The 24,549-nt window shown below is 49.9% G+C and overlaps 1 protein-coding gene across 1 annotated transcript in view; it reads left to right on the top strand.

Annotated features, from left to right (window-relative positions):
- The window catches only part of LOC146859260 (uncharacterized), a 122,255-nt gene extending 103,833 nt beyond the window's left edge, over positions 1–18,422 (top strand). Inside the window, exon 3 of the mRNA XM_085646966.1 lies at positions 18,146–18,422. Within this exon, the coding sequence (XP_085503092.1) occupies positions 18,146–18,375 (230 nt within the window). The 3' untranslated portion in view covers positions 18,376–18,422. The remainder of the gene's footprint in view (positions 1–18,145) is intronic.
- The last annotated feature ends 6,127 nt before the right edge of the window (positions 18,423–24,549 follow it).

The following is a 24,549-nucleotide window of genomic DNA, read 5'->3' as shown; positions in this document are numbered from 1 at the left end:
TGAACCATCTGAGCCCTGCTGACGAGATCGCGGCTCCCGAACTCCGAACCACCTGGGCCTGCTGAGTGACTTGCGGCCCCCAGCCATTGAACCATCTGAGCCCTGCTGACGAGATCGCGGCTCCCGAACTCCGACTATCTGTGCCTGCTGAGTGACTCGCGGCGCTCCCCTCGAGGACGACTTGGCAAGAGATCGCCCAGAGAAACGACACCCTCCAGCTCGAGGATTGTGAGCTATCCGCAGGGTACTTTGCAGAGACACTACCCTCAAAGACTGTCCCGCTACCCCCATTCCCCTACCACCGATTTGTAGTATCTTGTGCCGCTGATGTACTACTTACTCCTTGGATCATAAAGATCCCTTGAACCCTTCGATAAAAGAAACTATCGTCCTACGAAGAATACGTGTGGTGTCTCTCTGTTCGTAGTGTCAGTTCAGGGTGTGCGCGCCTGGTTCGGCCTACTTGGGAAACGTGGGTCAAAGGGGTGGGCAAGACGGGTACCGAACCCCCCTCCGGCGAACGCCTTTCCAACATTTGGTGGCAGACGACGGGATACGAGCCGACACCGAAAGAGAGCGTGCAGAGAACGACTGACGCACTACCAAACAGAGATGGAAGGAGAAACCTCCCTGGGTGCCGCAGGTACCGAAATGAGCTCACCGTTCCGAGAGGATCAATTGGACTATTATACGCATAGAGAATTAAAGCAATTTTGCAAAGACCTTGGAATCGCTACCACCGGATTAAACACAAAGGAAGACTTCCAGAAAGTATTGAAGACCTGGGTCGAGACGGGGGCGCCCCCGACCCAAACGGAAGGAGACTCTGCCCATGAACCACGGAGCATCCCGGTGAGAAACAACGGGCCAGAGGGGAACCTGTCCCCCGAGGAACTAGCAGACCGAGAGAGAAACCGCAACCACGAACTTGAACTGGCCAAGCTGAAAATCGAGGGAGAAATAAAACTGGCCGAGAAAAAGTTAGCCGTCGAGCAGTTACGGCTACAGGGGGAACTCGAGGAGAAGAGACACCAAAGAGAGCACGACGAAAAGAAACTCCAGCTGGAACATGAACGCAGTTGAGGGCTAAAAGCGAAGAGTCCCGACCTTCCGGGAATCTACCATCCGCTTCCACCGTAGAAGCCAAAGTCCACATCCCCAAGGATGTGGTAAAGGAGTATTACAAGAACGACGATATCCAGCAGTGGTTTAAGGCCTACGAAGTCGCCATGACCTCTCACCGAGTCCCGCAGAAGGATTGGGGGGCTGGCCTGTGGGGCCGGTTCTTAAGCGAAGGAAGAGATACCCTGCTGGATCTGCCCTCCACGGTCATGAACTCCTACAGCCACATGAAAGAAGCCCTTGTGGGCCGGTATGGACTCACTCCCGAGATGTACCGGCAACGGTTCCGAGATTGCAAAAAGATACCGGGCACCACATGGGTAGAATACGTGAACTTTTACAGCCGGGCCTTGGACGGGTGGATCAAGGGTAGCAAGGTCTCCACCTTCGAAGAGCTGTTTGATTTGATCGCCTGGGAACATTTAGCAGCCAATTGCTTTGTAGAACTGCGCCAACATCTCTTGGACAGTAAACTCACCGACCCTCGAAAGCTGGCCGCCGAGGCTGACCGTTGGGTGAACACCCGGACCACCCGAGGCCCCGTGGGAGACTACGGTCGCCACAGTCAAGGACCCCCCCGCCAGAGGGGCGGAGGAAACCACGGCCGACCAAGAGACTTCCCAGGGGGGCCCCCGCACAGCCCTCCCAGCAGCCCGCCAGCGGCAGGTCCAGCTCCGTCCCGAGCCAGCACCGGAGCCCCGGGGCGGCTAGGGCCTCGAACCAGGATCACCTGCTTCCGCTGCCAACAGCCCGGACACTACGCCAATGACCCCCAGTGTCCCCAGTATCAACGAACCGCAACGACCAACCCCCCGGCCCGGCAGATGGCCTCCGTGGCCCTAGGGGAAGAGATAGAGGACTCTGAAGAGTGGGAACCAGCTGCCATGGCCCTGGTCTCCCTTGGTGATCGAGAGATGGTCCCCGGGACACCCTTGCCCGCCAACACGAAGAAATACCGACAGCAGGTGACCATCAACGGCCACCGAGTTGAGGGCCTCCGCGATACCGGAGCAAGTGTCACCGCGGTCCACCGCAACCTAATCTCTGAAGACCAGATCCTACCTGGTGCCCTCTGTCCGGTCATATCCTCCGACAATTCCGAGAGCCTCTGCCAGATGGCTCTGGTGCCTTTAGAGTGGGGAGGAGTCTCCGGAGAATTGAAGGTAGCCGTCCGAACATCACAGCCCGTAGACTGCCTCCTGGGCAACGACCTTGAGAGTTCCCCATGGGGACAAGTGGAACGAAGAGCCCATCTCGGGATGATGGGCCTACCCGAATGGGTCTGCGCCACCACGCGCTCCATGACCGCGCGATTGCCTCCCTCCGAGGGCGGTGAGGCCCTCCCACCGAACACTGTCCCCGAGAACCGGGACACCCTACCGGAAACGGACAACCCTCCTTCGGAGGGAGAAGAAGACCCTACCCCAGGAGAAGGGCCGGAGCCTTCCGCCCCTGAGACACTGACTGAGCTCGGAGAACTGCCCGAGATGGCCCAGTGGCGCTGTGAGGGAGGGCCCTCCCGTGAAGAGTTCTGCCAGGAACAGGCCACCTGCCCTTCCCTCGTGGGACTCCGACAACAAGCAGAAGCCCAGACCACCGGACCGGGACCCACTGGGTCTATTGGGACAATGGCCTCCTATACAGTGAACAAAAGTCAGCCGAGCTAGGCGCAGCCCGAGTACTGGTGGTACCCCTGCGCTTCAGAAGCCTCCTCCTGGGCCTGGCCCACGATGTACCCTTGGCAGGACACCTGGGCCAAGACAAAACATATCAGCGATTAGTTACACACTTCTATTGGCCCAAGATGCGAGCAAATGTAGAAGTCCACTGTAAATCCTGCCTCACGTGCCAGGGCAGTGGGAAAAGTGGCGGAAAGCGCAAGGCTCCATTACAACCCTTCCCCGTTGTGAGTACCCCGTTTGAGCGGGTCGGCATCGACATCGTGGGACCCCTGGATCCGAAGACCGCCCAGGGCCACAGATTCATCCTCGTCCTGGTGGACCATGCCACCCGCTACCCCGAGGCCATTCGTCTCCGCACTGTGACGGCTCCCGTGGTGGGCCGGGCTCTCCTGGGGATCTTCTCCCGTGTCGGATTCCCTCGCGAGGTTGTGAGGGATCGCGGAACTAACTTCATATCCCGCTACATGAAGTCCCTGTGGCAGCAGTGCGGAGTAACATATAAATTCACGACCCCCTACCACCCCCAGGGCAACGGCCTGGTGGAACGCTTCAACCGAACCCTGAAGGGGATGATCCTGGGCCTCGAGGAGCCCCTACGCCGAAGATGGGACGTCCTCCTCCCTTGCCTCCTGTTCGCGTACCGGGAAGTTCCCCAAAAGTCCCTGGGGTTCAGCCCATTCGAACTACTATACGGACACCCCGTCCGGGGGCCCCTGAGCCTGGTCAAAGAGGGGTGGGAGACAAGCCCCCGGGGGACCCCCCCTGATGTGTTCCGCTACATCCTGGCGCTCCGCAACCAGACCCGGAAGTTCAGAGAACTCGCTGAGGCTAACCTCGAGGCCAGCCAAGAAGAGATGAAGCGCTGGTATGACCAGAACGCAACTCTGGTCGAGTTCCAGCCGGGCCAGCAGGTTTGGGTCATGGCCCCGGTGAAGCCCTGCGCCCTACAGGACAAATGGACTGGCCCCTTCAAGGTGATCGAGCGGAAGAGTCAGGTCACGTACCTGATCGATGTACAGTCCCCGCGGAACCCCCTCCGGGTTCTCTACGTGAACCGTCTCAAGCCCCACCTTGTGAGAACGGAGTTGAGTTTGTTACTGGCCACCGATGACGGGGCGGAAGAAGACACTGAACCCCTGCCCGACCCCCTGTGCGCGAAAGAACTGGATGGTTCCGTGGAGGGAGTGAAGCTGTCAACCACCCTCACTCCCCAACAGTCCGACGACTGTCGCCAGCTGCTCAGACAATTCGCAGACCTCTTCTCCCTCATCCCAAGAGTCACCGACTGGTGTGTCCACGACATAGACACCGGCGACAGCCCACCTGTGAGACACCGAGCCTACCGGGTGCCTGACCGGGTCCGCACCTGTATCAAGACCGAGGTACAGAAGATGTTAGCCCTTGGAGTGATCCGATAGCCCCTGGGCCAGCCCGGTAGTCCTGGTCCCGAAAGCGGCCGCCCCTGGGGTCGCCCCCGAACTAAGATTCTGTGTGGACTACCGGGGGCTCAATGCGGTCACCCGGGCGGACGCTCACCCTATTCCCCGCGCTGACGAGCTCATCGACCGCCTTGGGGCCGCACGTTTCCTCAGCACCTTCGACCTGACCTGCGGTTACTGGCAGATTGCGCTCACGGAGGGGGCGAAAGAACGCTCCGCCTTCTCCACACCCGATGGACACTACCGTTTCAGGGTCATGCCGTTCGGGATGAAAAATGCCCCGGCCACTTTCCAGCGGTTGGTAAACAAGGTCCTGGCCGGACTCGAGGAGTTCAGCGCAGCGTACCTTGACGACATAGCCGTATTCAGCTCTCAATGGCACGAGCATCTCCAGCACCTCCGACAAGTACTGCTGGCCCTGCGCCGAGCCGGCCTAACAGTGAAGGACAGCAAATGCCAGCTCGGGCAAGGCTCCGTGGTCTACCTGGGGCATTAAGTGGGCAGCGGGCAGGTCGCCCCCCTCCAGCCAAAGATCGACGCCATCAAGTCCTGGGAGCCCCCCACCACTCAGACGGAAGTCCGGGCCTTCCTGGGCCTCACAGGATACTACCGGCGGTTCATTAAAAACTATGGTAGCCTCGCGGGGCCTCTCACAGAGTTGACCTCCAAAAAGCTCCCGAAGAAGGTGCAGTGGACCCCCCCGTGCCAGCAGGCGTTCGACGCCTTGAAAACCACCATGTGCACCGCCCCAGTACTCAAGGCCCCCGACTACTCCCAAGAGTTTGTGGTCCAGACCGACGCGTCCGAACACGGCATCGGAGCCGTCCTCTCGCAGTTCAACGACAAGGGCATAGATCAGCCCATAGCCTTCATCAGCCGAAGGCTGCTGCCTCGAGAACAACGTTGGAGTACCATAGAACGAGAGACCTTCGCCGTAGTCTGGGCCCTTAAGAAACTACGACCCTATCTGTTCGGAACCCACTTCCGAGTGCAGACGGACCACCGGCCCTTGCGGTGGCTGATGCAGATGCGGGGAGAGAACCCCAAGCTATTACGATGGTCAATCTCCCTCCAAGGGATGGACTTCACTGTCGAGCATCGCCCCGGGACGGATCATGCCAACGCCGACGGCCTGTCCCGGTTCTTCCGCTTCGGCGAGGAGAACCCCCCAGTGGATGGGTAGTTCTCCACGCCATTCAGCTGGGGGGGACGCGTGTGAGACCGGCCTCACGGCGTATGCCCTCCCGATCATCCCGCCAACCTGCAACCACCCCCAAGACACGGCATCTCCGACTCCGGCCGCCCCAGCCACACAGATCCGAGGGCCGGCCAGAGTCCCCGACAGACTCGACACCCTACCACGCATGTCCGACCAAGGGAGCGGGAACCCCCGAGCCAGACCAAGAGGCGCCAGCCCAGTCGCACCTCAGATCGCCTTCCCCCGGGAGGAATCGATCGGCCACCAGGCCCCTGGGGAGCAGGCGCCTCGCCTGCCGAGCGTCTGGGGACCCTCCCAGACCCACCTGAAAAGACCAAAGAAACGAGCGGCAGGAAATCCCGCCGAACCCCCTCAGTCACCAAAGACCCCTCTCTGCGAGGACTCCGGACTTCAAAGGGCAGGGGGAGTATAATAGGGGGTGCCGGAGGGACGAATGGCAGAGAAGACCTGGAACTATCGAAGCCTGCTGACGCTGTCGCGGCCCCCGAATACCGAACCACCTAGGCCTGCTGAGTGACTCGCGGCCCCCAGCCATTGAACCATCTGAGCCCTGCTGACGAGATCGCGGCTCCCGAACTCCGAACCACCTGGGCCTGCTGAGTGACTCGCGGCCCCCAGCCATTGAACCATCTGAGCCCTGCTGACAAGATCGCGGCTCCCGAACTCCGAACCACCTGGGCCTGCTGAGTGACTCGCGGCCCCCAGCCATTGAACCATCTGAGCCCTGCTGACGAGATTGCGGCTCCCGAACTCCGACTATCTGTGCCTGCTGAGTGACTCGCGGCGCTCCCCTCGAGGACGACTTGGCAAGAGATCGCCCAGAGAAACGACACCCTCCAGCTCGAGGATTGTGAGCTATCCGCAGGGTACTTTGCAGAGACACTACCCTCAAAGACTGTCCCGCTACCCCCATTCCCCTACCACCGATTTGTAGTATCTTGTGCCGCTGATGTACTACTTACTCCTTGGATCATAAAGATCCCTTGAACCCTTCGATAAAAGAAACTATCGTCCTACGAAGAATACGTGTGGTGTCTCTCTGTTCGTAGTGTCAGTTCAGGGTGTGCGCGCCTGGTTCGGCCTACTTGGGAAAGGTGGGTCAAAGGGGTGGGCAAGACGGGTACCGAACCCCCCTCCGGCGAACGCCTTTCCAACAAAGGGTGAGTTTGCGTTGAGCAGAGAGCTTAGGTCACACTGTGGGAGAGTGATGGACCTCCAGAATAGAACTGGAGAGAAGACCCCGGAATCCTCAAACTGTTTGTACTTTTCCGATCTCGAAATCTGCGACTAGCTTTTTGTTGCCAACTGCACAATGTTTCATGAACCTCTTTAGCCTTCTACAAGTGTTCCACCTGACCCCACTTCCAGAGTATTTATCGTTGTATCCTTTGCACTTCGCCCCTTCCTTGTGTGTATAGTGCCCATATCAGCAACACTCCCCATCCCTCCCACAGCAATATCCTGGAGAAATTAGCAGACAAGACACCTTCTTTGTGGAGAAAATTGCTGCGGGTTTATTTGCATAACAAATCAGCAGCAGAACAAAGAGGGCGACCAGTGGGCGGGAGAGGTATAAGTACCTCGCCCCCGCCCCCCTCCTGCCGGGAAGTGACGCGGGCATGTAGCCCCTTGAGGGTCCCAAAACACTGACTGGCTGACATGTGTGCCATCCTGTGGCACTAAGGGGGGCCGCCCTCTTAGGAGGACCCCCTTCGTGTGCCCGGGGCAGCCCTGCAGTATTGTGGGCAGCCATCGGGAACATGAGCACCGACACAAAAGAAAGAAAGAGTGCATGTTTTGCATAACTGTAGGAGAACTTTGCTTACAGCAGCTCAGCACAATTAATCTGATTGTAATAATGATAACATCTCAAGTACTATGAGGGATTTTAGGTTTGTTCTGATTGGGATGTCCTGCCTCTGAAAACTCCCTCTGCAACAACTGCCTCAATGCTTTCAAGACGTTGATGGAAATTGGTTCCCACGGTTACTCATCAAAGTAGTCAAATGTCTTACGGGGAGGACACGCGAATTGTTGTCTCCGTGGTGGAGGATCTGCTGGGTCTCCTAACTATCATGCACGCCTCACTACCGCAGGTCGCCGGAGGCAGATAAACTCCTTAAAGATAAATAGGAATAAAATCAAACTTCCCACCATCGGTCCAAAGTCCATCACGCGTAAGTCCCAATGGCGACCTCCAGAGCTTGCAATGGCCTCACTCCTGAACCTTCAGCAAAGAACATGGGCATTTAGATTGTCACAGAACTTTCTTTTGTTTGACAGATCAATGCTGCTGCAGCATCGCGTTTTTTCTACTTAGGTATGATTTGTAAATTCTCCCGCTTTTGGTGAAGCATGCCCATCCGATGGCTATCTGTCAGGCTGGCAGTAGCCGTATACTCTAGAAAGCTACTAACCTGCTGATCGACCGGCAGGAACGATGACGTGCAGGAATTCTCCCTTTCCCACAAGTGCAACCCCACGCTGGTGAACCCCAAACTAACACCAGTGCGTGGTAGAGGCACACAGGGGGAAAACGAGAGGATCAACAAAGGAGGGATGGGGGTCAGCGGGGCTCTTCTGTCAGCGAGCGGGAGGATCTGATGGAGTCACTTCCTAGCAGGCTGCAGTAAGGAGGAGACAAACAAAGCAGGCGTTTTAGGGAAAGAAGTGCCACCTACCCCCCACCTCCTTTCTCCCTCTAGAGGCCTACCACTCACCTAAGGAGCACAGCACCCTAGAACCCCCAGTCATGGAGACCGTTAGCTTCACGGCCAATGAAGTCGTAGATAGGGCGTTGGTTCTTGATGCAAGTCCTTGCGAGTTTGGTAGTTATCCTCACTACCGTGTTACCGCAGGCTGTCACCAACTGCGCCTATCTACACACAAGAAGTCCTCTCTTCAAAGCAAAGGTCGGGAGTGAGCTGCAGAACGACAATGCTTCTTTGCGTCGGCAGTGCTGAATGGTGGGGGAAACACAGCTGATGCACACGGAACACTTGCGGTCCACGGGGGAGTCTTTGGGACAAACGCAGTTACTTCACTGCCTGGGTCTTTGTCTGTAAACGGAGTGCTCCCGTTCCTCCCATGGTGTCCCACCTAATTACCTGACCTTGGCGCCGCGGACAGGAATTGGAACCGGAGAATTCACAGGGGCGGCGTTACAACGGGCATTGGCATCGGGTTCGCGTAGAAGGAGAGTAGGCGAGCTCTAGTCCTCCAGCGGGGATTACCATCCACTAAGCGCTGTCTTCAGGGAACTCCAACGGATTGTCAAGCACCGTTCCTTCAGAGGGGGAGGGCCTTATAGCGGCGGTCATGTGATCGACACCGCTTCCTGTGCTCTGCAGTTCGGTGTCCCAATGTCTTCTGGGAACTGTAGTTCGGCTTTGGAAGTCGCTTCTTTTCCTGGCCGCAAGGTAATAGCTGGGGGCGCCGATCTTCCTTCCGGCTGTCAGGTGTCTCGTGAGGATCATGACACTATCCAGGCAACCATTTTGCCACACCTGGCTAACTTTAATGCTGTATATCTGGACTTACCCTCGAAATCTTTGATACGTTTGCAACAGTTCCAAAATGGGGCAGTCAGAGTCTTATGCGCTTCGGCAGCTGTGCGACTACTCAGTACAAGAGAGCATTAGAGTTGAGAGCTTTTTGTATTAGCCATAGTGCATTTTACAAGTGCATGCGATACTTCACACATGAATACAAAGATATACTCCCAGTGGGACGTTAAGATCATCTGAGGCCCTTTTATTAGATATTCCTCACATCAAGGACCCTCACAAAGGCGGCAGGGCCTTCTCCTATCTGGCCCCCAAGCTGTTGAACTGTTCAAAGCTGGACTCGGAGATAACTCTCAGAGCTGGATCATGGACCGTCAGAGGTCCTGAAGCCATGAAGTCATCCCAAGAGTGAAACATGACAAACAGGTGCCCATGAGAAGTTCTCAGAGCCTCAGGAGAAAAAAACAGTTCTCTCTCGCCACCAGCTGGTGCCTGTTTCTCGTGCTAGGAGGTGATTCTTCTGGAAATTTGTCCCGCACTCTAGAATCTCCTCTTTGGCCATCGAAGTTCCTCATCCCGCAAGGAGTTTTTTTTTATGCCAACTGTTTTTTTCTCCTGAGGCTGTGACATTTTCTCATGGGCTCCTGTTTGTCACGTGTTTCACTTGTGTGATTACATCATCAAATACCCACTGTACAGGGTTCATGGACAGTCATCTTTGTGATTGAGTCCCGACAGAGTGCATGATCATTTCCGATTCTAGTAATTCGCTTCTTGAGATCTACACTGCATTTTTCATAAGCAACTAGCATGATACCACCCTACTGTTTCCACCTCCGAACAAGCTGTCAATCGTGGTATTTCCAACAATATCCCAATGCAAGGGACTCCTGGAGTTACACCCCCACCCACTCATATCGCAGTTCACAACTCGGACTCCACACTACGGGTTCCTCCCATGTCTCTTTATCCAACTGCATTTTACTGAGGAAATAAAACAGCTTTTAACATCTACGGACCATTGATTAGGACTGTGAATAGCTGGAAATGTTACTTTTGATCGAATAGAAGGTGAACGATTGCTTGTTCAATGACAACAGGTTTGCTGGTCTATGCAGTCTCTTTCTATTTTTAAATCCACCCAGAAGTGAAAGTATAAGGTCCATACATTATTGTGTAAGGAAAGACACCAGCACCTCCCAGATAGCCCATCACAAGAGAATCCTTATGGAATCCCTATTAAAACCAAAGTAATCTATTTCATCACTAAAATCTGCTAATATCACCCATTCCTCCTACCGAATGCAACAGGACTCTCCCTCCTTCTCTACTCCTCTCCTTGGAAGTCTCATCCGCTCTCGTTCCACGAGAAGCTACCACCCCCAGAGGAGTCACAGGAACACTGGAAGTAACTCCTCAATCTCCCCACCCCCAACACCCATGTGGGGGGCCTAAATAGCCAGAACCTTAATAGCTACCAAATGATGCATGTCACTGCCTGACAGTAACGAATGCAGGAAATAAATAAAGAAAATTCAGGCATTTGGGACACATTCACAAAAAGCATTGGCAAAGCCAATAGGTCCCAGCTCTAAAAGGACAAGCTATTGAATGAGTTTGCCAGTGGCTTTTGACATTCACATGCAATCTTGAAATGGGTTGTCTATTAAAAAAAAACATTCATAGACGTCGACTGATGCAGTATGCAGTGTGATGCATACATTCATGTGCATCATGACGCACAGCTGCCATTTTCAATGAATATATGATGTTAAAACGCAGTTTTTACATCGCAACATCCATTACAAAGCATGATTTTACAACGCATGCCATCACAACGCATTTTTAGTAACTACACTTATAACCCATTCCATTACAACGCATACCATTACAACGCATAATACTGTTAGGGCAACAGTAGAGTAAGTGTTGGATAGTGTAGGGGTAAAAATTACTATTGCCACTCCAGTGAGTGCAACAGTAGGGTAAGTGTTGGATAGTTTAGGGGTAAAAAATACTATTCCCACTCCAGAGAGTGCAACAGTAGGGTAAGTGTTGGATAGTGTAGGGGTAAAAATTACTATTTCCCATTACTTACCTTATAATGCGCTGTAATGGCATGCGTTGTAATGGCAAGCGTTATAGTGACACGCATTGTAATGGCTGCGTTGTAATGGCATGCGATGTAAAGGATGTTGCATTGTAATGACTGCATTGTAATGGCATGCGATGTAAAGGATGTTGCGTTGTAACTGTAGTGCGTTGTAATGACTGCATTGTAATGGTTGTTTTCCTTTTCAACTAACAGTTCTAACATAGTGGACGGCCGGGGGTAGAGGCACAGGAACAGGTTGAGGAGAGAGTGAGTAAACAAATGCACTGACATGGAGTCCTGCATGCAAAAGAAAAAAGAGTACCTTCAAAATAGCAATGGAAGGATACAACTTAACCAGTTTGACACTGAGACCGAAATGCTTCTGGCAAAGATTAACACAAGAGTAATGAGGAAAGCCACCAAACCAAGAGCAGGCAACAGAAAAAGACAACAAAACTGTTCAAATATGATCAAAGCTCACTGTAAGTATATGCTACGAATTGGAAGCACAAAGACTATAGGCAAGACCTAAGAAAGAGCAAAAATGAAGGAATTTGGGACATTTTCCAAAAATGCAGGAGTTCAGGACAACGCTGCAAAATCAGACTCCAGATGTGGGTTGGCTCCAGTGGCGGCTGGTTATAACAGGCGAAAGGGGCGTTGCCCTACCAAGCATCCGAGAGGAAAGAGAGAATGAACGTACAACACGAAGCAGCTTTAAATAAAGTGCTCTCTGCTTCGTGCTAACACAGATTCTTTCTGTTGCCTCTTAATGAAGAGCTGAGGAGCGAGACAAGTCGGAAGTCCTCGTGCGCATGTGCTAGGCTGCTAGCTGGGGGGACGGCTATCGCTCTCGCCCTTGAGGCACACACACGAGGAGAGTGATGTCAGCATGGTAGGAGTGGCCAGTAGAAGCGGTAATGGTTAACTTGGATATGGGGCGCTTATGCTGTGGCCCAGGCGTTTTCAGCAGAGCGCCATTGAAATAAATGGTAAGGGGCAGGGCTGGCCTACATCGAGGAAGTGAAGTGGGTGGCAACAACTGAAGAACTCCCTTCATGTTTGTACTGCTGTTTAAGCCTCCTGATTGGATGTTGGAGGCTGGGGGAGTGGGCTGGCTGTGGAAGATTTTGTCTAGGCAGCTACGATTTCATTTCGGGGTCGGGATAATAATCAGAATGCAGCAGGTGTGCGTGCGTCGTGTATTGTGTTGTTGGCGCCTTGGCGGTTTATTATCCAGGAGGGACACCGACCAGACGAGATGGGACTTAACCAGGCGGCACAAGCTTTTGAGGGAAGTGAACAAGTATAATTTAATGTGGAACATAATCTACTCTCTTCTGGTCGAGTCGAGTGTTCATTGTGCTTTTTTTGTGACAGCTTTATTCGGAACGTGATCACCAATCAAATGCGAGCAAGGGTACAGTCAGTAGAAGACGAGGCCTGGGACTATTCCTTAAATTCGTAAGGATAACAGACTGAAGACTATTTAGAATTAGAAAAGCGGTAGGATTTTGTTGGGCAAGTGCACCAGTGTTAATTACGGCAGTGCCTTGTTAGCGTTTCACTTACTGTTTGCTAGCCACAATCGCAGCCGCAGAACAAGCTGCAATTGCAATCTGTCTGTGGGCACGTGCGCAACATATTGAAGAATTATTAATAGCCTGCGGGTATTAACAAGCAATGCAATCTGGCAGGGATCCAGTTTATACCCTTGAATGCGCAGTTACTACGCTGTGCCTTCAGATGAGAATGCAAGTTCTCGGAGATTGAGATGTATTTTACCGAGATTATTATAAGCACTGCACTCTGATTAATGGCGTCCAATATCTATCTGCAGTACAGGTCGAGACCACCCTCCACCCCTCTCCCTATCAGAGCGCTTGACTAATGTGGCAACAGAAGGCTCAGTGAAAGCCCACCCAGTGTTACATGGGTGGGTATAAATATTGTTAAACGAGGCCCGTTATGTTACAGGCTGACGGAAACTTAATGCTGAAGCCATCAGAAGTGCCCCTGAGAAACACGACCACACAACAGGTCTAGAATACACAAAAGCCAAAAAAGTACTTTTGCATTTAATGCGGAGAAGGTAGTGCAATGTTTTATAGGTGAATACGCGTGCGAATGTCGCACTACCAACACAGGAAAGGCAAGCCCTCATTCTAAGGTTTAGTGGTGCTTTCCTGCATAGCATCTGCCAAGTAACCTGTGGCTGATTGGTTGATCTAGTATGGTTTCAGTGTAATGCTTTTTGGGTTCGTTTCAGCATTCAGTTCACATTGTTGGTGAAGGCGGTTCAGTAAGTACGCTAAGCTGTATATGCCCTCGCACAACATTTTTCGCCCACCACTTTCAAAATCCACCAGCCGCCCCTGGTTAGCTCAGACCTGTCAGACGCTTTATCGAGTTCTGATGACAGAGTCGTTCTTTGGTCAGGCACTCAAGAAGGAAACTAGAGAGATCTTCACAGCGTCCAGTCCTCCACGTGTGATTGGAGAGCCTGAGGCACTGGTATCGCAATTCATGTGGCCAATAATAGGGGAAAATCCCAAAGTGGTATCACAGTTCCCTGTATTTCTCGGCACGAACCGAACCTGTGACCTCTCAGATAAGGCACCCTTCCCTGCAGACTGCTAAGTCAGCACCAGTGTAAATCCCAACATACAAACAAGATGTCTGTCCCTCTCTGGGTCCATCAGCCCCAGAGAGAATAACAAGATGGCCTCCTGCCACTCTTGCGTCATCACACAGGAACCAACCACCTGCTATAAAAGGTATCCATGAGGAAGTGTGCACTATCTGCATTTATGCCTAGCACCCAGATGGTACAATTGTGTGTATATAGCCCAGCCTCGTGTACCCTCTTTCTGTGTGACACACACATGAGACAAACTGTGCAGTGATTATGGTTAGTCTGCGTGTCTAAGTGCACTAAACCCTTTACACAAATAGTGCAGTATCACAGTATGTCTTTATGACTGTACTGAACATGTAATGTAAAATAATGTTTTATTTACATTCGGACTGCACTAATCTAGTGATATAAGCTATTCTGTTAAACATGTAATAAGCTGAAACTAGTTTGCTATGGTACCTTTTGCCTTCATGTATCTTTTCATTTCCTCAGGTTCTTTGGTTGTTTGTATCTAATCATCTAGCTAACTCACTCATCTCCTTCTTCCGTCCCTCATTTCATCTCCCTCACTCTATTCCCCAGCTTTCCCTCAACATCCTGCTGCCGCACTCTGTGCCTGTCTCATTCCCTAACCTGCTCTCACTTTCGGACTCCATCCCTCTCTATTGAGATTTAGCTACGGGCATATGCATTTCCACATCTATCTGCCTTTTTAGGTCTCGCCTGAACCAGCGCATGCGCTGCTCTGGCGAGACATTTAGTGAGTGGGCTTTTCAAAGTCCTACCACATGCTTTTGCTGGCCCCAAGCTTGCGGTTACGCGCGCCGGCACGTGCGCAGCAGCCATCTGGCTTTCCTCGCTGCACCCTTCCAGCGTGCCTCGCTCCACCCCTCCCCCACCATAAAGCACGCCCTCGCGATCGCGTTCACTGATCGCAATCACTTTCGCGGCCGCGTTACATTTACGGCTGTGCGGCCAATGCTTGTTTGTTGTTTTTTTGTAGTTCCTTAAAACATTAACACTTTACTATTGGACAGTACTTGTTTTACCCAAAGGATTGCTTGCACTGATATTGTCGTGCTCTGCTGTGTACGCGAATTAAGCCTGCGTTGCAGCCACAATACGTGCGTGCTCTATATCTTAGGGTAGCTTGCACGGCTGCCACAGTTACACATATCTATATGTGACAGGCGGTTGCACTGCTCTTCTGTTGTGCTGTGCCCGTGCTGTGCACGAGGGTGACTCTTCCACTGCAAGTCCTCTTTATACGAGGGGGTACCCTACTCCCCCTTTAGCTCTGCTATGTCAGGGAAGCTTGCACTTCTACTTCTGTGGTTGACCTGTATTTTGTGTGAAAGTTTGCACTCTCTGCTACCCAAATTGTATCGGTTGTTGATGAGCGCTGCCATTCTGTGCCCCTTGGTTGTCGTCCTTCTTTAGTTTTTGCGAGGTGTCCCAGTATTTGTTTTTTAAAACCTGGTCAACCTAGAATTCTGTTCAATCTCGGAGTGTCCCAGCACGTTTTTACTGCTTTGATAGTACGTTCTATACGCGAGTGATGTGTGTACTGCTCTTTTATGTTTATTTATTTTATACCTGTTGTTCGATTCACTAGTAGCTTTTCAGTGCCGCCAATGTTTGTTCTGCATGCAAGTGCAGCTTGCATTTCTCTCTGCTGGGTATATACTGTCCATTGAGGGTTCAGGAAGTTGGCACTCTTGCTCTCTGCCCACGTTCATTACACCAGGGACGCTTCTGCAAACCAGTGACCTTTAGAACTAGCGATTAGAGCGGGCACTTTGATGCAGGGTCGTTCATAGAACTCAAAGATAACGCTTAGAAACATAGTGCATATATTATTTAATGAAAAGTTAAGCAAGTGAAGGCATACAGTAAACACCCCCTAGGCTCGCAGAAATGCCGAACACAAAAACAGGAAAGACTGCACTGCACGCAGCACGAGGCACACAGGCTGCACCCTTTGCTTGTCCTGTAATGTTACACCGTCTCTGAGCGGGTGCTGCGTCCAATGGGTACACGGTTCTGGAGAATTCATTCAATGAGAAGGAGCCATTTATGTAGTTGGTGGTTGTTCTAAAAATGTGGCATTGATCGAGTCTTCTTAGGCAAATGCGGCACACCCCTGCTCTAGGTGACACCTCAGACCTCTGTGTTCTTGTCCAGCTGAATTGGGTCTTTAAACAAACACGCTGCATGATAACCTCACCACACAGCTGCTTAGATGCACTCGAGGGAGATTAATCAAATTCAACCAGTCATCTAACCGATCAGAACACCCAGTCACTAATCCACCCACCAATCTCTGATTTATCCACCCATCTGCCCACTCAACCATTCCTCCACCTGCTCTTCCAGCCACCCACTCATCTATCAAGCAGGCGCCCGCCGATCTCGTCATCCATCTGCTCCCTCGTCCCTCCCTCTAGCTGCCCACCTACTCATCCACCCACTCATCCATCGTCTTATCCTTCCCGCCACTCATCTATCCACTTATCCTTCCCGTCACTCATCTATCAAAGCATGCACCCGCCGTTCATCCATTCATTCATCAGCTCACGTGTCCATCCCTCAGCCCGCCCATGTTGCGTGCCCGAGGGAAGAGTCCAAGCACGCGCATGTCCCCCGTTCCTCAGCGCAGCTCCCCCTCTATTTTCGCTCTTCTCGCACAGTGGGTGGCTCCAGGCCCTCTCACTAATTTGCTGTTTGGGCTGAGAGCGCCGGGAGTAATGAGGGGGCGTGAGGGGCAGCGGCGGCGCGGCCCCTTCATTACTGGGAGTCCCTTGTGTAGTACAGCAGTGCACTGGGGGCACGCACGTAGACCCCCACCCAGCACTGTGTGCAAGACGGCCCCTGGTTTGAGCAGCATCTAGGCACAGTCCTAAAACTCCGAGTCTCAGAATGGAAAGTGTTGGGGCAGGACATTCAGCACTGCTCGAAGTTCACACATGTGATAGATAAGGTGAGTGGACAGGTATGTGAGAAGCATGGGTGAAGTAATCACAGACATGTTAAACTGTGGGAGATCATGTGCTTTATCTGCCTATAAATACAGTTCTCATATTTCCATGGAATTAGCCATTTATTTCTGTTTTATTGCTCAACAAGACGTTTCGCACAGACCATCAGTATGCTTTTAAGTTTGTGTGAATGCACGCTCTGTAACTTTTGAAAGTTTACTGTGCATACGGAAACATCCCTGAGCTCCCTGACCTCGGCAGGGTGGTGGATTTCCCCTCCTGGACAGTAGCGTTACTGTGTGGCCATCTGGCACGCATCTGTAGAATGACTGGACCCCCGTGGACAGGGTTTGAAGATAACCACTGTGTCTGTGTGTGTAGACATCGACTGTATTAAATACCCCTCTCAATAGCCCCTCCTGTAACTCTAGATTGGGTCTGGCTGTCGGGGCCATTGAGAGGGGTTGAGAGCTGTTGGTGAGAGGGGTGAACCCCTCTCACCAACAGCTTCAGAAGCATAAACAAGCATTTGCAATGCAATAGGTCTCGCATTTGCGAGAGTTTAAGCTACTAGCATTGCAAAGAATAATGCCTTTTATTTGTTTTAAAAACCAAAACATAAATAAAAGAAATTGTAATTTACAATGCGAATAGCTCAAACTCGCGTAAATGTGAGACCTATTGCATTGCAAATGCTTGTTCTCTTTATCCCTACATCTCACTGCCTTTCCTTTTGCTTCGCTCCATCATCTTCTACCACATTTGCACTCTTTTTTACTGCCACACTGGTTCTATGTCAGAATTTTGAAGGCAAAAATTTTATATAAATATTGTCCCACTGGGTGTAAATTTCCTATTACTAACTCCTGAGAGGAAATATTTTTGTGAACGATATTTAGGACAAAGTATTTAGGTGAGATGATATTGCAACTATGATATTCTGGTACTAAACTCTCTCACCTACTTCAGAACCCTCACTTACTTCCCCCTTCTCTAACTTTAATACATGCTTTAGGTGCCTGTACCCAGTGCTTAATTTGACCCGGTGGTTTCCGGTGCTCAGCATTGGCACTTAATTGTCAACACCGTCACTTATGACAGTCTGCCACATGGTGGCGGTGTTTGTGTTATTTAGAGACAGCCATAACAACAGTTGTTTATTAATTTAGTATAAATAAAAAATGACTAATACCTGTCGCCAAAGCCATTCTTATGGCTTTGGAGGCCTGGAATAGTCAGAATTGTCACATTTGTGGGAGTGTGATGGTTAATACTTGTGTTGATATTGCAATTGGTAGCATTGGAAATGGACGCAATGGGCGGTGCAGTCGAAATTGGCCTTCTAAGGGGGGCCCTGGCACTTATATTTTTCTACATTAAGCACTGCCTGTATCTCTCTCGTCCATTTAAGTCTACTCCTTTTCCACCTCAATCTCTTTGACTCTCTTACGCTCGCTTCTCTGCAGTTTCCGCAATGATGGAGTTCTACGCCTCAGAGCGCGATTCAGAAAGACGACCTCTCAAGTGCCTTGGGGAGAAGGACTCTGCAGGACTCTTTCAGGGCGCGGACCTCTGGCAATTTCCACCTTTTGGGTCATGGGATGAACGAGGCTCCCTCTTGGAATCAGACAGTGGGTTTGTAGATGGCATTTCCCTGGAGAATTGCCGACTGGCCCTGCAGGCGGAAGAGGAGTGAGCGAAAAACACTGGAGGCCCATGGGAAACGCAAGGCCCATCACAGATCAAGCGGGTGCGCAGAGCGTAAGAAGAAAGCAATTCACATTTATTAACCAATCTGCCCTTGTACCGTGTTTAAGACCCCGTGAGTCGTAAACTTGGAAGCTATATTTAATAAAATACTTTGTGATTGGTCCTTATTTCCATGATGTCTCAATACTCTCTACAGCAAACAGCAGACTACTTGTTCAGATGTTATTTTATTTGAAACATTAATGTGTTATCTGTGTCTCCATTCCCTTCATGAGTGAAGTGGTGAATCGAGTGTGTGATGCAAGAGTGTCAATGTTTCTCTTTCCGCCTGTCTTCCACCACCGTCTTGTCTAGACAGGGCAGAGCTAAGTAAGATACATCTAGGGGCAGATGTATAAACCCATTTTGCATTCGCAAACGGTGCGTATCGCTATATTTGACTCCAAATAGAAAATCCCAATTTGTGATTCACAAATAGGTAATTACAAAATGTATGCATGAACCATTCGCAAATTGTGCAATTTACCACCAACTGATATCAGGTGGTAACCAGGTGCAACCTAAATAATCAAGCCAAGCGTGCACCTGCAGGTCCCAAAATGGCTGCTCTCTACGGCATGGCAAGGAGGATGAGAATCCTGGCAGGTTTGCAGAGAAGGAAGAGGAGACAGGAGCGCATTTTCAGACTGCGCATTACCATGTTTGTTCAGACAGAGGAAGAAATCTTTGAAAAGTATAGATTAAATTCTGCCTTGATTTTAGAATTAATAGATGAACTCCAGCCACAACTGCAGGGACATACTCACAGTACCAATGCAATTCCCACCCCTGTGCAGGTTATATGTTCCCTGCGCCTCAGGAAGCTACCAGGAGGTATTTGCCAAAGTGGGCTGCCCTCTTTTTCCATGCATTTCTGGATTCAATGTTATTGAAAATCAAAGATTATATTAGATTCCCTAACACACCACAGGATTTGCAGCTCACTAAATTGAAATTTTACCAGTTGGCCCAATTCCTGCATGTCATTGGCCACATTGATGGGACACATGTTGCAATATATGCATAATCTCAAAATGAGTACATCTTCAGAAACAGAAAATGTATCCATTCTTTGAATATCCAAGTCATTTGCAATGCTTCGTATATGATAACTGATATAGCGGCCAGACTTCCCTGGTAGTGCACATGATTCCTTCCTATTTCGTCACAGTCGAATTTACACACAGCTACTTATTGATGAGTTTGGAGTAGGATTCCTACTAGGTAAACCTCCTTGAGACAGTGCTGTATATATATATGTGTCTCACGCATATTTGTCAGAGAATCATTGTTTGCTCGCATCATAGTAGGAGGCAGTGCCTTTGCTTTGTCCTCGTTCATATTGACACCATATTTACACCCATCCACTGCAAGCGAACACCGTTGCAATACTGCACATAAAGCTACCCGACAAGTGCTAGAGAGGACCGCTGGGATGCCGAAGAGTCGATGTAGATGCATCCACAAGAGTGGGGGAGTCAGATGACGATGAGCAGCCATGTCCACGATGTCAACCAACAGATGGATCAAGGGCAGCAGAAGGCAGAGAACAACCTGCAGAAAGTACCTGCACATATTTCTAAAGGTAAGTAATGATGTAAAAAAGCATTTTGGAATGTATTTGTCAATAGTGATATTTATTGCCTTAACTTCTGGTATATTTTGCTATCACGTGTAAACGGAATAACAAATGCACAATTTGTGCAAAACCAAATGCGTCACCTCAGACAGCACTAAGGTAAAGAAATGGACCTAAACAACAAACAGAAATACATGTCAATATTTACTTTTTTGCTTCTCATGCAATCCACTAGGCCGTTTAGTGGGCTCAGCACTATGTCTTGGTGAGGCCTCTGTAGATGCATTGTGTCTAGAACTCCGACGCCTATTCTCCATCACAGGGGCAGTAGCACTACTGAGGCTGGAGAGCTCCTCACTTTCCCCAAAACCTAACTAACTGTTTGCCCCAATTCAAGCCATTTGCAGGTTCCCTATTGCGTTGATGACTGAACTTACCCTCGTGCGACATCTCAACTGCAATGCGTCATCTCCACTTGCATGGTAACAGCCCATCATGACAATAATGCAGTTGCATTTGTCAGGAAATGGACAGATCTTGTAAACCCATCCAATCTGCCCATCAGTTGGTTATGACGCCTACGGTGTGTGACATGATCGTGCTGAATGACTGTGCAAAGTTCCTTAATGATACTTGGTACCTCCATCAAATTGGCCGCAGTGGGTTTTTGCCCTTCCTACACTCTTGTGGCAAGATGCTTGAGGCCATCTTTAATGCCACACATGTTATTCAGTGACACCAACTGTATCTGCATTGACCTCATGTGATGCCCCATTCCCAAGCAAACACAAAGAGTTGATGGACGGAGCGCTGAAACTTTTCAAACACTCACCCCCAGTCACAGATTTGGGTTGAATCCATCATTCACCTCCAGTCACAGATCTGGGTTGACTCCATCATCGTTCTTTAGCTCACTTCGCCACCTCAGTTCAGACGGTTCAGACCCAGCAATATACAAATCAGTCCTGACCCTGTGCCTCATGGGAATAGTGAGGAGGACCTGGCCTGGCAGTTCCGGCTGGATTGTTCCCATTGAGTGCAGGGTGAATACTTTGTATGTGGCTGGGTCCAAACTGGAATGGCATGGTGAGCAAAAAAACGATGGATTTAGGCCCAGATCTCTGTACTGGGGTGAATGTATGACATTGTTCTGCATTCTGTCCAGCAATTGTTCTTTTTGCCCAAGTGGGGCGGGTATGCCCAGACATGGCTCCCGTGCTCTCCATGTCACTGGAGTCAAGCTATCCGGGTTGATGAGGGATGACAGCCCGAAACCGGTCCTAGGATGCTTGTTTCCAGTCCAGGGAGGACCTGGCCTGGCACTTTGGGCTGGACTGTTCCCATTGGGTGCAGGGTCAAGACTGATTTGCAAATGGCTGGGTCCAAACTGGAATGGCATGGTGAGCAAAAAAACGACTGATTTAGGCCCAGATCTCTGTACTGGGGTGAATGTATAACATTGTTCTGCATTCTGTCCATCAATTGTTCTTTTTGCACTTGCCTCATTCACCTCATGTGCTTGCAATGTAGGCGCTGCACCTTTAACATCGATGTCTCCAAACCTTCACATGCAGCTGAACCATCACCTTCCTCCGATGCATGTTTTACAGCCAATCCTCGCATTCTGAGGGGTTGATTTTGGTGCATGGCAAGGGACTGACGTGTGTGGGAAGATCTATAACATCAGATGCCGGTGCAGACTTGTCTATTACAACAATATCAGTCTCTGAATCAAAATCTGGCAGTGGAGACGAGTGGGCAAGTGTCCTCAATTTCCATCAATTCATTTTCTCCTGCATTTGGTGCAGGTAGTGCTATGATAAGAATGATAAATACTTCACTTCAATATATGCTGTTGTGTGTATCAGTCAGGGGCGGCTCCTCCATTTGAGCGGAAGAACATCGCCCCACTGAAATACACCCAGACATGAAAAATTAAATAGTAATGAAGTTTATTCATTACAATTTTATTTTTTGTCACCCTGTCCTGAACAGAGCGTCAGGACGGGGGTGGGCTGCTGCTGACTGGTAGCTGCAGAAAGAGCAGGTCACTTTCAGTTTAGAGTGCATATGTCTTTTTGGTAATTGTGAAAGAAAAATTCAAGCCCACACGTTCGTTTTTGCATTGCAGTTTATTAGCAGGGGGCAACGGTGCAAGCCAGGTGCAGTTAGTTATTATGACACAAGAAGTGACACAAGAAGTAGGTGGTTTATCCCTGTTTGTGGCCCGTTCGCTTCTTGAAGGCTGTTGAGAGGTGAGCGTGCTCGCCTTTAGTATTACGGTAGCGCTGTGAGGCACCTTCGTGCGGTGCACGCTGTGCAGCGGTTTGTCTTCTGTCCAATAAACACAACCTATCTACCTGGCACCTACCACCAGGGTCGGATTGGGATCACAATTTGGCCGGGGCACTGCCCAAAAGAGTGGCCAACTTTCGCGGGTGTGCACTTTCATGAAACACCATTTGGTTACCCTCAGAGGTATCATTTGAAGAGAAATGTTTGGTAAATTAAGCATTTTAAAGCTTATAGAGCCAGTAACATTGGTAAAGACTAGGAGCACTGCAGTGCTAAAAAACTGAACATTTACTTGCAGTCTTAACGCCCTGCACAATGTAGTTGGAAGCTCTTTCCCAACCGGCTATGTCCTTGACTCGGACCATCACATAAATCAGAAATCTAGTACAAAGTCAAGGGGAAAGGGTGAGACTGGAATCTCTGGGAATAGAACATGTAATAACAAAAGTAAGAGGAAGAGTAGCTCTGAACCTCAACCTTGGAGAATAGAACCTCTAATGACAAACAGTAAAGGAATACATTTTGCATATTAGCTATAAAAACATTTTGCAAAACATTTGAAATAAATTCAATCTAGCTCCTTCACATATTTTGCACTTTTCTCTGAACGCAAGTACCTTTTGCCGCCTTGTCTTGCTTCCCATCTTTCTTTGTGTGCACTAGTCTAGTTAGACAGTTATCCCCAGTTCTGCTGGGCAGTACCAACTGGGGCCTGGGGGGAAAGAGGAGGTGAACACAGAATTAAAGAGACAGTATATTGAGATAGGTGAAGTAGAACTAGAAATCAGGTAGTGATAGGTGTGATGGGGAGAGACATAAGGTAAATACGGATATATCGGATAGCCAGAAGAAAAGGTGCATAGCTATAGAAAGTGGAAGAAGTAGGGAGATAATGAGTGTAAGAGATATAGGTAAGACTTTATGGTCATAGAAAAACACATGCAACCCTGCAAAGTGAACCTTCTTCACTTTTCCAAAGAGAATATGTATCAGATGCCACACAGAATTCAAAAGAAGCAATAAACACCCTCTGTTCTCAGTCATAGTTCAAGTGACCTGCAGACAACTAATGAAATTGGTTTAAATATTTCATCTGAGTAACAATACCTCACAAGTCTTCAGATGCCCTCCATGTGTAAGACACATGCTGTTGCACCAAAGCTGAAGCATGTTCTGTGGGCCACAATTGCCAACAGCTGCTCAACCTTATAAAAAGTGCTTCGCACCACATGGAATTTCATTTCTTTTTATTTGCAGATTATTTATTTACTTTTTATTCCACTAATTCACCTATTCCGCCTTCTCACTTCAGACGGTTTCTCAGTGGGTTAAACACACTTTGCAGAGGTGGAAACTGGAGTCCCCTAATATTTTCATCCTTCCCATGGAGATGAAATGGCACCAGTACAAACCACTACTGCTTTCCTAGCACATATCACTTCATGCTATCCATAAAGACAGCACTGAAGCCCAGAATTGTGCTCTCATGGAATGCACCTGGATGGCGCCTCTGCACCCCCGCAGTATTAGAGTGTATAGTAGCTCCCAGAAGCACCCTTTGTACATGCAGAGTTTGCAGGACGGTACAGCAGTGTTGAGGAAATATGAATTTTGTGATCAGTTATGTCCCCTATCGTAGACCCCAACGGCTCCATGTGCATGCTACAAGTACATGTATGTTCCCTCCAGTTCCAGCTTTGAAGACGCAAATATATGTGCGTCCACCGTCAACATGTCCTCTTTCAGATCCGCCATGAATGGGTCAGATATTCCATTTCTAAGTATGAAAGGCCACCGACTTTATGTGGTTCACTTTCCACATTTTACAGATTCAGGCGAGTAGGCCCTGAATTCTGCCATCAAGCCTTTTCCTGCCTTCTGCCTCTGAAAGCTCCAGTCCGAGCCTGCATCTGTATCCATGAACTTTGTCCTACTCCCTGCGCGGCTAACGGTGCCTGATCCAGCCTGTTGCCTGCCAAAAACTGTATTTCACCTTCAAGATTATCTGCTCTGCTCCTCATCCGATGCATTCCTGTCTAGTAGTTTAGGTAAACATTCTTCCAGCTACCATGCAAAGGGCCAGGCCTCGCTGTCCTCATGCAAGTAATTCATAGCCCCTGTCACCATGGAAGATTCCTGTCCCCTCGCATCTCATGTAGACACTTAGACGCTTGTACACGCACTAACAGTCAGTATAGAATAGATTCTATCCTAGAGACCTTTCCTTTTGGATAACACAGTTCTTTA

This window comes from Triturus cristatus, chromosome 3_2, assembly GCF_964204655.1.
Source record: "Triturus cristatus chromosome 3_2, aTriCri1.1, whole genome shotgun sequence".
NCBI lineage: Eukaryota > Metazoa > Chordata > Amphibia > Caudata > Salamandridae > Triturus > Triturus cristatus.
This window is presented reverse-complemented; position numbering and strand designations above follow the sequence as displayed.